General features: G+C 57.1%; 5 protein-coding genes across 5 annotated transcripts; 3 read left to right on the plus strand and 2 right to left on the minus strand.

Moving 5' to 3' along the window:
* Positions 1 to 397: 397 nt before the first annotated feature.
* On the minus strand, positions 398 to 1,420 carry BKCO1_6000042 (translation initiation factor if-3; the record flags this gene model as incomplete). The annotated part of the gene is made up of 1 exon (XM_020277707.1): positions 398 to 1,420. One exon carries the CDS (start codon positions 1,418 to 1,420, stop codon positions 398 to 400), a length of 1,023 nt encoding a protein of 340 aa, XP_020126744.1.
* A 306-nt stretch (positions 1,421 to 1,726) lies between these two features.
* On the plus strand, positions 1,727 to 3,067 carry BKCO1_6000043 (mitochondrial 54s ribosomal protein 35; the record flags this gene model as incomplete). The annotated part of the gene is made up of 2 exons (XM_020277708.1): positions 1,727 to 2,273; positions 2,346 to 3,067. 2 exons carry the CDS (start codon positions 1,727 to 1,729, stop codon positions 3,065 to 3,067), a joined length of 1,269 nt encoding a protein of 422 aa, XP_020126743.1.
* Positions 3,068 to 3,595: 528 nt separating this feature from the next.
* BKCO1_6000044 (phosphatidylethanolamine-binding protein pebp) lies at positions 3,596 to 5,668 on the plus strand (the record flags this gene model as incomplete). Its single annotated transcript, XM_020277709.1, has 3 exons — positions 3,596 to 3,713; positions 3,811 to 4,197; positions 4,254 to 5,668. The coding sequence occupies 3 exons, from the start codon at positions 3,596 to 3,598 to the stop codon at positions 5,666 to 5,668; spliced, it is 1,920 nt and encodes a 639-aa protein (XP_020126746.1).
* A 2,176-nt stretch (positions 5,669 to 7,844) lies between these two features.
* BKCO1_6000045 (lactose permease protein) lies at positions 7,845 to 9,748 on the plus strand (the record flags this gene model as incomplete). Its single annotated transcript, XM_020277710.1, has 5 exons — positions 7,845 to 7,886; positions 7,936 to 8,446; positions 8,494 to 8,910; positions 8,968 to 9,402; positions 9,483 to 9,748. The coding sequence occupies 5 exons, from the start codon at positions 7,845 to 7,847 to the stop codon at positions 9,746 to 9,748; spliced, it is 1,671 nt and encodes a 556-aa protein (XP_020126745.1).
* Positions 9,749 to 12,159: 2,411 nt separating this feature from the next.
* BKCO1_6000046 (uracil-5-carboxylate decarboxylase) lies at positions 12,160 to 13,333 on the minus strand (the record flags this gene model as incomplete). The annotated part of the gene is made up of 2 exons (XM_020277711.1): positions 12,160 to 12,323; positions 12,403 to 13,333. The coding sequence occupies 2 exons, from the start codon at positions 13,331 to 13,333 to the stop codon at positions 12,160 to 12,162; spliced, it is 1,095 nt and encodes a 364-aa protein (XP_020126748.1).
* Between the last annotated feature and the right edge of the window lie 231 nt (positions 13,334 to 13,564).

Here is a 13,564-nt window from a genome sequence, read left to right on the forward strand (position 1 = left end):
TATTCCATGTAAAATTGGAGTATTGCATTATTTGTGTACACCACACTTTGTACGTACTTCTCTGCATGGTATGGAGTTTGATCCGATCAGCCCGTTCAGAAGGCTACATATAGGAACACGGTCCTGCCATGCTGTGCGGGTTCAAAAGTATTACGTCGTTACTGCTACAATACGTGCAGAGTTGAAACGGACATCCAGACGCATATACTCTTTTAGCAGTCGCGACGATATTAACATTCCGACGACTCCTTAAAATCCTCACGCCTGCTGGAAAAAGCAGGTTGTAGTACTAATACTAATGGAATTTTCTCTTTTTCATTCGTCTTTGGCTGTTCAACTGCGTTCTCCATATATATACAATTGTGCCAGTCAAATGGCTCTACATTCCACGCTGAATCTATCTGCCCCACGTGCCTCCGCCATAGCCGGCTCTCCCGAAAGCATCAAAGCCCTGATTATACCTACCGCCTCCCATGGCTTGCTGCCTCTGCCACCTTTCCTGCCTAATCCTTTCTTCCTCAAAAGCTATCCTTTCCTTCTCTAGCTTTTCAGCTTCAGCCTGCTTTCTCCTCTCCTCCTCCTTGACCTTCCACCTTGAAACCTTAGGCTGGTCCTTCTTCCCATTCGCCGCATTCTCCGCGACTTCCATCTCTTTCTCTTGTTGAATTCGTTGCTTCTTCGCTTCCTCGTCCACCTTCGGACCATCAAAGGACAATACCATGATGGCCCCCAACTGACCTTCCGGCTCGATCCTCTCCTTCGCACCCTCAACCTCGGCCACAGTCTGCCTCACGGTCTCCAGAACATGACTTGCCTCGGCCATGGTCGCCTTCCTGCCCCTCTTCTTGGGGCCCATGGCCACCTCGACGCGCCTGCCCTCCTGCAGAAACTCCTTCAGGCGCTTCATCCAGTGCTGCAAGTCGTTCGGGCTGACGGCCCAGTTGAGCTCGATCGTCTTGGCCAGCTCGTCGGGGTTCTTCTTGGCCTTCAGCCGGGCCTTTGTGCGCTCCTGCTCGCGCAGCGCGGTCTTGGCCACGATCTTGCAGACGGGGAACGGGTGCTCCGACTCCTCCGTCGGCGCGTCCAGCTGCACCAGGTGGTTCATGATGCGGTCCATGTCGTTGAGCACGGTTCTGAGCCGCTGGCGCGGCCGGAAGACGCCCTCTTCATCGATGAGGTTGATGTAGATGGACCCGATCTCCTCGTCGTACGGCTTCGAGCGCTCGACCGGCGGCCGATACTTGCTTGCCGCGCGGCGCTGGTTGTGCGGCGTGAGGGCTGGGATGAAGATTGTCGGGGCCGCTGAGGGCCGGATGAACGAGGCGGCTCGTGGCGTTGCGGGCGCGACGGAGACGGTGGGTTGGATGAAGACGCGGAAGAGAGCTTGCGCGGTGGTGGAGATTTGCCGCGTGTGTGCCATCTTTCTCTTCTTTCCAGCAATGGCTTCGCAGTTGGAATGCAGTTGGAATGCAGTTGGAATGCAGTTAATGAAAGAGCGAATTGATGCGACGCTGAGAGGGTTGACGAAAGCAAAAAACAGAAGGGTGAGTGGTGGTGTGGTGCAGGTTGGAGGAGCTTGGGTGAAGCTTTCCTGGCTCCGCCGCGGCGGCCAACCAGCGGCTCCAAAAAATCTCGGGGGACGTGATCATCGGCCGCCCGCGTCCGCCTACCCACACCTCGACCACCCACAACAACACTCAATTGCCGCCCCAACCCGACTCCGATCATGTCCGCTGCGAAGCAGGCCGCGCGCCCGCTGCAGACGTGCATTCGCTGCTCACGGACGCCCGTGTCGCTGCAGTCCCGGACCTTCACCAGCAGCGCCCCAGCCGCCGACGAGGCCCAGGTCCAGAAGCCGCAGCAGTCATCCGCGCCGGCCCCCTCGTCCACCGATGCCGCGAGCCTCGATCCGAACACCGTCGTTACGCGCCGTGAGGAGAAGAAGCTGATCAAGTCGGGCGTCTACCCCATCGGCTCTCGGAGACGTCGCGCGGCGCTGGCGCAGTCGCAGAACATTCCATTCGAGCAGCTCCCGTACCAATGCTTTCAGGAGGCGCGGAAGGTGCTCAAGGCGGATCGGGCGGAAAAGGTAGCGGCGATTGAGGAACAGCTCGCGCGGCTGGCTCGCTTGCGGGCGCAGGACCCGGCCGTGTCGGGCGGCGAGAAGGAGAAGAATGTGCGGTTGATGAGCATGCAGAACCGTTTGGAGAAGCTGAAGATCCTGGCCGATATCAACGATCCGCTCGTTAAGAAGAACTTTGAAGATGGGAAAGGTGAGATGCTGCTGCTGCTGCTGCTGTTTGAAAAACTATTCAGGAAGCGATGCTGACTTTGGGGGACGACAGGCAATATGCTCAAACCCGTCTACCGTTACCTGGCGGAGAGGAAATGGCGCGAGTACAAGAGGCTGCTCGTCGAGCAGCGCATCACCACGATGCATATCATCCCCGACGTTCTTCCCGCTATGGAGCAGAAGGCCGACGTCAGCATAATGTTTGGGGATCGCAAAGTCCAGCCCGGCGACTTTGTCGCTTCCAAAACTAGCGAGATCCCGCTCACCCTCAGAGTGCAAGTGTTCGACAAGGGTGAGAGGCTGGTGTCGATTGTGGTCGTAGACTCGGACGTACCGAACATGGAGAAGGACGGCTTCGACTACCGCTGCCACTACATTGCCGCAAACATTCCGATTTCTCCTGTGAAGGGATGGGTTCGACTTGGGAACTTGTCGGCAGACTCTCAGGTTGCGCTTCCCTGGCTCCCACCGTTTGCCCAGAAGGGCAGCCCTTATCACAGGTACTCTGTCTTCATCCTCGAGCAACCCGAGGGCAAGACGTTGGACATTGCAAATGTCAAGGCTCAAGTCAAGCGGGATGGATTCATTCTGCGTGGCTTCATCGATAAGCACCATCTGACGCCTGTGGGTATCAACATGTTTAGAGCGGAGTGGGATGAGAACACGGACGAAGTGATGGAGAGAGCCGGCATCGAGGGAGCGGACATCGAGTACAAGAGGAACAAACCGGAGAAGCTGCCGTACAAGAAGAAGGACGGCGCTCGGTATAGGTGAGGTGCTTGATGGGCACATGGCACGAGGACTGTAACATATGTACGAACACATCAAGTGGGCTGTCTGGTCCGGATGTGACGGGAAGGGTAAAAGAAAATCCACATGAAATCTTCCAGCTTTGCAGGCATCTCTCCATGAGCAGGCTTCGAGAAGCTATGCTGGGTGCGAGGAGACGGGAGAACTGCACCTTCTCGTGAAGTCAGCCGTGCAGGGAGGCTAAAGCAACGGGGCAGCCCAAAGACTGTAAGGGAGCGTCTGTCTCTAGCGGGCTCACCGGCCGATTAATTGATAGGTAAGACCTGGTGGGTGGCAGCGACCCGGACCGTCTCTGACGTCGCCCCTTCCCTCTGGGCTTCGCTTGTTCCCCAACCTTCCCTCCAGCCCACACCGAGCGCCAACCAAACGTGCAAACGCAAATGCAGTCAAAATGCGGCAGGTTTCAGCCGGAATCCGCATTCTCTATTAAATCTCCAAGTAGCGGTACCCGGAAGACCCTGTTCGCGCGCGCTGGCTCCAACAGCTTGTGCAATGGCTCAGCGGCGGACGCCACGCAGTGTCCAAGCCTCCGAAACATTGCCTTCAAAACTTCATCTGGCCTATGCCATTGCCGTTGTTCAATCGAAGCCTCCCGACCTCAGTGTCAAAGGTAAGTCCCACCCTCTCTGACCTGGTAGTTGCGGGGACATGGCCGAGGAATCTATATCTTACCAAGCATACTCAATGGATGGTTTAATTTTTCCTAGACTACATTCTACACCTTCGGGAACACTTGCGGCCTAAGAGCAAGGTCGATATCAGGGCTGGCCCAGAAAGACACCTCAATTCTGCCAGCTACTGGGTAGAGAGGTTCCACCAAGCAGATGCTGCTCGGGCGAAGCTTGAGACCAAGGTCACCGAGTACGAGAGAGAGATAGAGCGCTTGAAGTCTGAGCTTCGCTCTATACAAAGCGGATCTACCACCCGACCAGCTGCACCAATGAAAAGGCGGAAAGATGAAGTACCACTGGGATCATCGGCTCCAGCAACAAAGCGACGCAAGATCGAGCATGCTGACTCATACGCCTCCTCTGTTGAGACGGTTGATGATACGCTCCCCGAAAACATGGAATCTTTGAGTGCCGTTCATGAAGGTGAGAAAGCATACACTTTTCTACCTATTCCAAGGGAAATAATGACCATATTATAGAGGGGTCAAAGCTGACCCAACATCTGTATCACGCTCACAAACACTACAAAGGCCACTCTCGCGGAGGCCACCAATTAGCGTGCCACCTCGTGCAGGCCGCCAACTGCCTGGCGCCTCTGCTCACCTCTGCGTGCCAACGACATCACCAACGCGTGGGATGCGCGAAATCGCGACCCAGCGGATCCAATGATTCCGTGCCGGAACCTGTCCTGGCTGCGTACGACAACGAGCTAATATCAACATTCGAGGCTGCAGCTCGAATCTTCATGTCCCTCTTCTTTGGCCTGAAAAAGCTGAATGCGGAGACGTCAACCCCAGAAGACCGTGGAGCCGTCACATACAGCTTCGTCCGCATGTTTAGCCACGTGCTCGACACTCTCACACAGAGCTCATCATCCCAGGCAGCCGAGGAGGCGGCTCTCACCCTCGCCGTCAACTCCAGAAGGCAGATGACCACCCGTGGAAGCCAGAAGGTCTTCGGCAGGACAAACCAGGACCCGTTGGCAACGCGACTGCTCTCGAATTTTCTCTCCAACGTTCTCAGCGCGCCCTCCGCCGGCGGCAGCGAGCCTCACCACCACCATCACCACGAGCTGGCGGAAGGCTTCCTCTTCGTCCTCTTCCGGCGCCTGGGCGACCGCATCTTTCTCTGCACCTTCGGACACCGCAAACGCGCTTCGGTCGCGGACGACATCGACGCCTGGGCCGATCCCGACGCAGAGCCTCCGGCGCCGCCTGACGATGAAGGAGGAGGAGGAGGAGGCCCACCGCCGGCGACGGCGACGGCGACGGAAGACGGTGGCAACAGAGAAAAGCAGATCGAGCAGCGGGCGCTGGCGATCGAACTGCCGCTGCTCGTGGCCCTGCTCGAACGCGGCCTCGCAATGGCGCGGCACCACATCGCGCCGCTATCGTCATCATCATCATCATCATCGTCCGCCGCCGCTCCCTCCTCTTCCTCGCGCAAGCAGAAACAGCACGGGGCCACGACGAGAGCGGCAACCGCAACGGCAACGACAGCCTTTTCCGTCCCGAAATCTTCGGGGACGAGCGGAAGCAGCGGCAGCAGGCCGTCGCCGGAAGCCCTGAAGGCTGGGCTGAGCTTGCTTGCGCGGAAGAAGCTGGAGCGGACGCTCGCGCATGCCATTTTCTTCAGCGGCGGCGGCGGCGACGACGACGGCGACGACGATGATGAGGGGGCGGGAGAGGACGAGATGAGCGAGTGTTTGACCATGCCGGTGAAGCAGGCGTTGATGGAGGTGGTGGCGGTGGGGGGCTCTTCGGCGCGGAAGCAGAAGACGAAGAAGATGAGTTGGGAGCGGGGTGATGGTGAGGAGGAGAAGGATGTGAAGGCGTGGTTTGTGGAGAGGGTTTGGGGCTTGGTCGGGTGGGAGGCTGTGCTTGAGATGAGGTAGGAGGGATGATGGCGGGGGTGTCTGAGAGCGTTGTTGCTGGGAGGGAGGGTGTGGCTATGTGGAGCGAGAGGCATCATCGTTTGCTCGGATTTTCTCCAAAGGAGTGATGTGTGGAGAACGGTCCTCGAACTTTCTGAATGGATAGCTACTCCTGAGATAATTTCGGCAGTCTAAGCACTTAAACCACTGCTTTAGCTTTCGTTTCTCTCTTCCTCAATGTTACTCTTTCGTGGAAGGAAAAGAACGACGTTCCTACTTCTTTCTCAGAAGTGTCTAACCGCCCTCGTTGATTTATGCAGTCTCAAGAAGACCCATATCTACGCCCAGCCGGATCCATGCTTCAGATTGTCCATGTCATAACGTCATGGTGTCCTCTTCTTCCATGAGGGAGATCACAGACAAAATTGAATCTCTTGCACCCAACTTTGGGAAATTGGGGGGAGGGGAATCCGACTGTATCTGTGACGATATGCACTGTTCGACTCGAGGTAATGTAGATGATCGGAGTATGCATTCGTGGAGCGAGGGCACTAGCATCGGCCGAGAATTTCGGCCATCGGGCAAGGTCAACAGTGCCAGCCAACTGATGGCGAGTACCTTGATTATCGGGAGCATGCATTGCATGAGTGTGCGGATGGTATTCCTTCCGCTGCTCGATCCCAGTCAAGGAGAGGAGGATTGATGTATCGAAACGATGTTCATCTTCACGGAGGGGGTCCGCCTCTTGTCCAAAGGCCGTGATGATGATGATGGGGGGAGATTGGCAAAAGACAGTTTGCTCACGCCGGTAGCACGTCGTCGATGAAGGATGCCAGACAGCCGAGCAGAAAGGATGAGCAGAGGTGGCGGCTGACGCCCAACATGTGGGCTCCTCTTCACTCGTCTCTCCTATAGTTAATGAGGGTATTTGAGAAGCCACCAGCCACAAGACATTCTCCGGTGGTGACAGGTGGAAAAGAAAGCGAGAGCGTGACACAAAACGAGGGGCAGCATCAAGCCCTCGGGCGGCACAGTCACAAGCGAGCGTCGACGAGAAACAAAAAGAAAATGTCACCACACGTGGCGTGCATCTCTCGGATGCGTGTCGAGGCTCGTGGCGCGCGCCTCGTCTTGCTGGCCGTTGTTCCTTTCGCCATGGCGCGGTGGAGGATGCGGCGCATCGTGCCCCGGGGGTGAAAGCAGGCTAGGGCCAGACGCCTCCTTTTCGTCCTTTCATCGGCAGCAGATAAGAGGGCGAAGTGGATTGGGTGGATTGGGCAGAAAAGCTTTCTGGTCGAACGCCGCAGCCGAGCATGAGGTGCGTCTGGGCGCATTCTGGGCGGGGGGTCCGTCGGGATTTCTGGCCGACGTTCCCGCAGGAGGGAGGTATTTTTAATTTGGCGAGGAACTGACGAGAGCACCCGGGCAGAGTCGAAGGATTGGATAGGATGGCAAAAGGTGTTTCATGGATAAGCGGGCCTGCGTGCTTTTCAGCCCTTCTGCGCGTGGAACAATCTGCAGAGAAGAGGCGGACCCGGCAATTAAGCAAAATGTCCGCACAGGGGAGCGATGTGCATTGGATTTTGGTGAAACAGTTGCAGCTTGTGTTTGAGAGCGTGGTCCAGGGCGTGCTGCGTGCGGCGATCAGGGCGAGGATGCAATACGGGCGGCAGGCGATGGTGGTGTCTGCTGTGCCGCACACGGACTCGAAGGATCTCGTTCTAGTCTGGTTCGATGCAGGGCCGTGATCCCCGTGGGGAACAGCGTGTCTGCGGTGGGTGATGCGGACGGGCGACGGCTGGCGCAGCACGGGCGGCGACGGGAGGCGACGGGCGGACTGGGCGGGTGGTGCGTCTCCGGGGCCCAGATTGAGGCACGGGCTGACCCCAGACTCGACGAGGGTGTGGGGAGAGTCGGACGCTGGCCCTCCGCGATGGTTGCGACCAAGTGCCGCCAATGATTTACCCGAAACCCTTGCGCCTGCCCGGTGGCACGGCATGGCCCGGCACGGCAAGCGGCTGCCCAACCCTGTCTCCACGCCACACCAACTCTCTCTCCTCCTGCGTGAGCTGACCTGCAGCCCACCGCGCTGCTTGGCGCCCCGATGCTGCTGCTCCGTACATATATTCCACAACTCCCCCACCGGAGCCCCGACTAGCTCCCCAAACACCATCCAGACCCACTTCCACCCCAGACCATGGATTCCAAGGACGTCACCACCGTCCACGACGAGCTTCAGGTGCGAGCCGTCCCTCAGCGCCCCCCGCACGCCTGCTAACCCGCTCCAGCTCGACGAGAAGGCCAATGTCGCCGCCGTCAAGGAAATCACCGGCAACGAGGCCTACAACGAAGCCCTCATCAAGGAGCCGCCGCGCCCCTTCAGCGGCCCCAGCATCGTCCTCTACTGCTGCTGCCTGGTCGGCTTCTGCTGTTCCACCATGAACGGCTACGACGGCTCGCTGCTGAACGGCCTGCTCGCCAGCGATGACTTCAAGGCCTTCTTCGGCGGCAGTGAGGACGGCATCTGGGCCGGCATCGTCACTGCCATGTACCAGATCGGCTCCGTTGTCGCTCTGCCCTTCGTCGGCCCGGCCATCGACAGCTTCGGCCGCAAGGGCGGCATGCTCATCGGCGCCCTGCTGATCGTCCTGGGCACCATCATCAACGCCACTACCTACTACACCGCCAGCATCGGCCAGTTCGAGGCCGGTCGCTTCATCCTCGGCTTTGGAGTCTCCATTGCCACCGCCGCCGGTCCCATGTTCGTCGTCGAAGTCACCCACCCGGCCTACCGCGGAGGTACAGTCCCTGCCCCTGACCTTGCAACTCTAAACTGACTCCTGCAGTTGTCACCGCCCTGTACAACACCTTCTGGTTCACTGGTTCCATTCTCGCCGCCGGTGCTGTGCGCGGCTCACTGGACAGCTCTGCCGCACACGCCTGGGTCATCCCCGTCTGGCTTCAGCTCCTCTTCTCCGGCATCATCGTCCTCTTCGTGTGGTTCCTGCCCGAGTCGCCCCGTTGGTTGTACGTCCACGGCAAGCGCGACGAGTGCCGCCGCGTCCTCGCCAAGTACCATGGCAACGGCAACACTGACAGCATCTGGGTCTCGATGCAGTTGCGCGAGTACGAGGAGTACCTTGAGATGGACGGCTCCGACAAGAGGTGGTGGGACTACAGCGCTTTGTTCAAGACCCGTGCGGCCCGGTACCGCATCTCTTGCAACATTGCCATCTCCGTCTTTGGCCAGTGGGCTGGTAACGGTCAGTCTTTCAGTCTGCCACCCCTTCCAACGTTCTTGCACTGACGTCTCTCAACAGCCGTCTTGTCCTATTACATGGCCTCCCTCCTGAGCTCTGCTGGCTACGACACCCAGATCAGCAAGGCCAACATCAACCTGTTCTACTCCTGCGAGCAGTTCCTCATCGCCGTCTGCGGTGCCTTGTTCGTCGACAAGCTCGGCCGTCGTCCGCTCCTCCTCTTCTCCATGATCGGTTGCTCCGTCGTCTGGATCGGCATGACCGTCGCCACTTCAGTGTATGACGCGCATAAGATCCTCGATGCCGACGGAAACGCCCTTCCGGCAACCGGTATTGCCGCCAACGCGTCCAAGGCCGCCACCGCCATGATCTTCTTGTTCGGCGCCGTCTTCTCTTTCGGTATCACCCCGCTACAGGCTCTCTACCCCGTCGAAGTCCTCAGCTTTGAGATGCGAGCCAAGGGCATGGCCTTCTCCAGTTTCTCTCTCAACGCCGGTAAGTGTTCTTAAGAAACCCCCCAAATTATTTTTCTCTGCCAGCGAACTTCTCCACTGACATGTACCCCTTTTTTCCAGCCATGCTTCTCAACCAGTTCGCCTGGCCCGTGTCAATGGAGCGCATCGGCTGGTACACGTACATCATCTTCGTCGTCTGGGATGCCATCCAGGCCGTCATCATCTATTTCTTCATCCCCGAGACCAAGAACCGCACCCTCGAGGAGCTCGACGACATCTTCCACGCCAAGAACCCGACCAAGGCCAGCCTACAGAAGCGCAAGGTCGCTCTCGACCATCACTCCAACGTCGTCAAGGTCGTGCCGGTCGATAGCGACAGTGCGTAGACGTTCGGCTAGAGGCGCCGGTCATTAAGTTTCAGTGATAGAAAGAGAGCTTGATGGTGGTTTGCAGTATTCTTAAACTGGTCGATGGTTCACGGCGACGTAGGGTTTTGCTGGGATTACGACAATTTTTAATGAAAGCGTTGGGCGTAGCAAGGGCGGTGGGCGGCGGTGTTGTTGGATGCTAAGGGAAATTTTCTTGTTCCTGAATTTCCGCAGGATGGGAGGAGGGTTTGCTATTGGTTATATATCCAAATGGGTCTTCTTCGTTAGTGTCACTAGAGCAAGATATTATTTGCTTGTTTTTCTCCAATTCTGCCCTTGTCTCATGCCGCCACCGCAATGCTGTGATTCTCTTTTGCGATTCAGGAGGGAGCATGTGTACGCATATATTTGGGTGTCATTTTGTCCCCCCACAGACCAAAGCAAGAAGAACGGCCCCACGCCAACCAGCAGGTCTAGATACCGTGCATTGTCTCACGGCGCAAACCGCCCGTCCCGTCCCGTCCCGTCCCGTCCCGTCCCCACCCACCACGCATGGGAAAGACTACATGTAGCAACCCGCAACCCACGCATCCCTGAAAATCGAAACCACCCCAAAAACAGCCACGAAACAAACCCTGCAAGCCGCGAAACATACACCCAGTCCATCCCACCACCGCGAGCTTCATGGGTATTCCTTAGCCGCTGCCCAGTATGCACCTTATTTACTAAAACGTCAATTCGCTTTTTATCAGATCAAGGCATCTGGCGTGGTGCCAGAGTGGTTAATGGGTGAGACTCGAATCCTGCTTCGCATTGCAAGCAGCGTATAAGATATCTCATGACTTCGGTCGCGCAAGTTCGAATCTTGTCCACGTCGCATAATCTCCGAAATTATCTTTTTTCTTTTTTGCCCTCTCGATTTGCGTGACGAGGGGAAGTGATGGGAGTTGGGGGATGGCGATGTTGTGGTTGGGGGGTGGCGGTGGGGGGAGGCAGGCAAGCGAAGGCGGATGCAGACCCTGCCGCCGTGTCCCCAGGGTTGTTGTACTTGAATTTGTTTTGTTTTCTTTCTCTCATTTCCGTTGCCGTCCATTTTTGCTGTTTCTTCGACTCGCCCGTGTGGCTGTTGCGGCTTCGTGTTTTTTATGGCTTGACTTGAAGGCGTTGCGGGGTCTAAGGTACTGATGGAGAAGTGGTGAACCCATGCGGCGGAGGGAGAAAAAAATGTAAGGGTCTGGCCGAGCGCATTTCGAGAACTGCCGTTATGGGTCATGGTGGGATATTACTGAATGGTAGAGATACTTGGTGACAGTGGTAAAGTTTCGAAGTGGTACACGAATCGTAGTACGATAGTTAATTATTCCACGCAGGTGGAATCAAAATTGCAATGTTCCCACGAGTAGTACGTTAGCGCAATGCTGTTTTAAAGAAGCGCGGCTTGTATATATTCTCCGTTACTACACCCTCGGTACTTCCAGCGTTCGCTTTTTAATGTCTATGAAGCAAAAAGAGAAAAAAAAAGGCTACATAAATGTTACCACAGTTTGAATTAGAGGATTCGCCTTTATACTTTGCTTAATTATAGCTCTTTTCTCCAAAGCTCTCATCATCTCTTTCCACGTCGAAAGACGAGAGACTTGCATTCTACACCACCAAAAAGCACTCGACAGCCCCCAGCGACTGGCAGTGAACTGTAAGGGAGCAAAAAGAAGATCCGACGCCGGCAAGATTCGAACTTGCGCTCCCGAAGGAAATAGATTTCTAGTCTATCGCGTTAACCGCTCCGCCACAGCGCCAAGAGTATCAGATTTGATAAAGTAAATTTTGGGTAATTTGAATATGTTCTATAGTGCCGTGGGTATCGATAAGAATGCTGCAAGACGTCTGGTGCTGACTAGGAATAACTGGAAACCATGTACTTTCAGGCCGATTACTATCGTCAGTAGGGCCTGTATGGAACAGAAATGTTCCTCTTGTGCAGACTTTAATGGGTAAAGGTGTGGCTGCTGGGTTGTGAATTGGGAATTGGCGCCGGACGATAGAATCTGATGATTCTGCAGAGTTCTGTGGTTGATAGGAACTCCGAAGGTAGTAACATGCTGTACTACTGAGTAACGTCGCGAGACGACATCGTTTAGAGGGGACTTCCTCTGAAAAGAAAACGTAGACCTTGACAGATTCATTGAAAATTATATTTTGAGCTTCACACGTCCCTGGAGAAAGGCGGGAAAAATAGCAAGTTGCCAGTAGCCGGTTGAGCCTGACTGGCGAATATAGACGTCGATGCCAAGGGTGTCTCGGCCGTTTTTTTTCTTTCCAATACCTGACTGAACCGAAACATATTCCGCGTTTCTGTGTCTCCCATTCTCGTTTTAGCACGAGCGGATGAGCGGTGATTCCGCCACTTTTACTCACCCTACGACGTCTGTTCACAGATCAAGCTTCAATATCCTCGCTGCATTGCCTCCCAAGACGGCCTCGGCAGCCGATTCATCCCCATCAAACGCTTTCTTTATGGCAGCATAGTTGGTCTTCACGCTCAGCCATTCCGTCTCCTCACCATCCAGCGGTGGAAAGAAGGGGTGGTCGGTACCTGTCGAATTCAACAGCGTCAGCACTGCTCTTCGTTCGCCCATGGCCACAAAAAAACTCAAACTCAAACTCAAACTCACCAAACATGATCCTATCCTGCCCACTCGCCTCCACCGCCGCCCTCAACCCCACCTCCGAATACACCACCGCATCGAGATAGACATTCCGCTTCAACACATCCCACAGACTCCGCATCCGCTCCAACCTCCCCTCCTTCTTCAAATGCCCATCATGCGCCACACAGCTCTCGATGCGGCCCGCCAAAAACGGCAGCGTCCCGCCCGAATGGGCCAGCAGCACCGTCAGCGCGGGATGGCGCTCCCACACGCCGCCCAGCAGCATGCGTGCGACGGCGACGGTCGTCTCGACGGGGAAGCCGATGGCGAGCGGCAGGACGTGGCCGTAGTCGGCGGCGGCGCGGGGCCCGTACACGTCCGACGGCAGGCCGTAGTGGGGGTGGATGAAGACGAGCATCTCTCGAGCGGCGAGCGCCGCCCAGACGGGTTCGAGGCGGGCGTCGTCGAGGCCGGCGCCGAGGCCGGACGTGCCCATGATGACACCGCGGCAGTGGGGGAGCGAGGCGAGGTGGGCGATTTCGGCGCAGACGGCGGGGGCGGGGGCGGAGAGCGGGAGCGTGCCGAAGTGGTAGAGGCGGGTGGGGTGTTGGGCGCAGAGGGATTCGATCTCGGCGTTGATGCTGGAGGCGGCGGCGGGGGCGGCGGCGGGCTCGAGGAAGTCGAGCCAGGGGTTGGCGAGGGAGATGACCGAGGCGGCGATGTGGTGGGCGTCCATGAAGGCGAGCTTGTGGGCGATGGAGTGGTATTCGGGCCCGATGGGGCGGCCGCGCGAGGTGCTGGGCGTGCTGGCCGAGTCCTCGCCCGGGAGGATAATGAGGCGGGCCGAGTCGGGGGCGTCGGGGAAGTTGCGGATGTAGGGGACGGTGGTGCGGGAGCGGAGGAGCGACATGTAGGACGGGGGGTAGACGTGGGTGTGGACGTCGACGGTCGGCATGGTTGCGGTGGCCACCTGGTGTTCTCCCTTGTCTGATTCCTTGCTCTTTGCTCGGTTGGATGATGGCGGGTGGTGGTTTGTGCAGAGGATGGGGTTGGAGGACGAGGTGGTGGGAGAAAAGACAAGTAGTCAGCGGCCAGCCAGTAACTCAAAGAGGAAGGAGGGGCAGGGCGGGGCAAGACTGTGGGAGGCTTCTATCGGCAGCGACGGTCGCGAGCCGCAGCAAGGATG

The sequence above is a fragment of the Diplodia corticola genome, assembly GCF_001883845.1.
Source record: "Diplodia corticola strain CBS 112549 chromosome Unknown scaffold60, whole genome shotgun sequence".
Taxonomy (NCBI): domain Eukaryota; kingdom Fungi; phylum Ascomycota; class Dothideomycetes; order Botryosphaeriales; family Botryosphaeriaceae; genus Diplodia; species Diplodia corticola.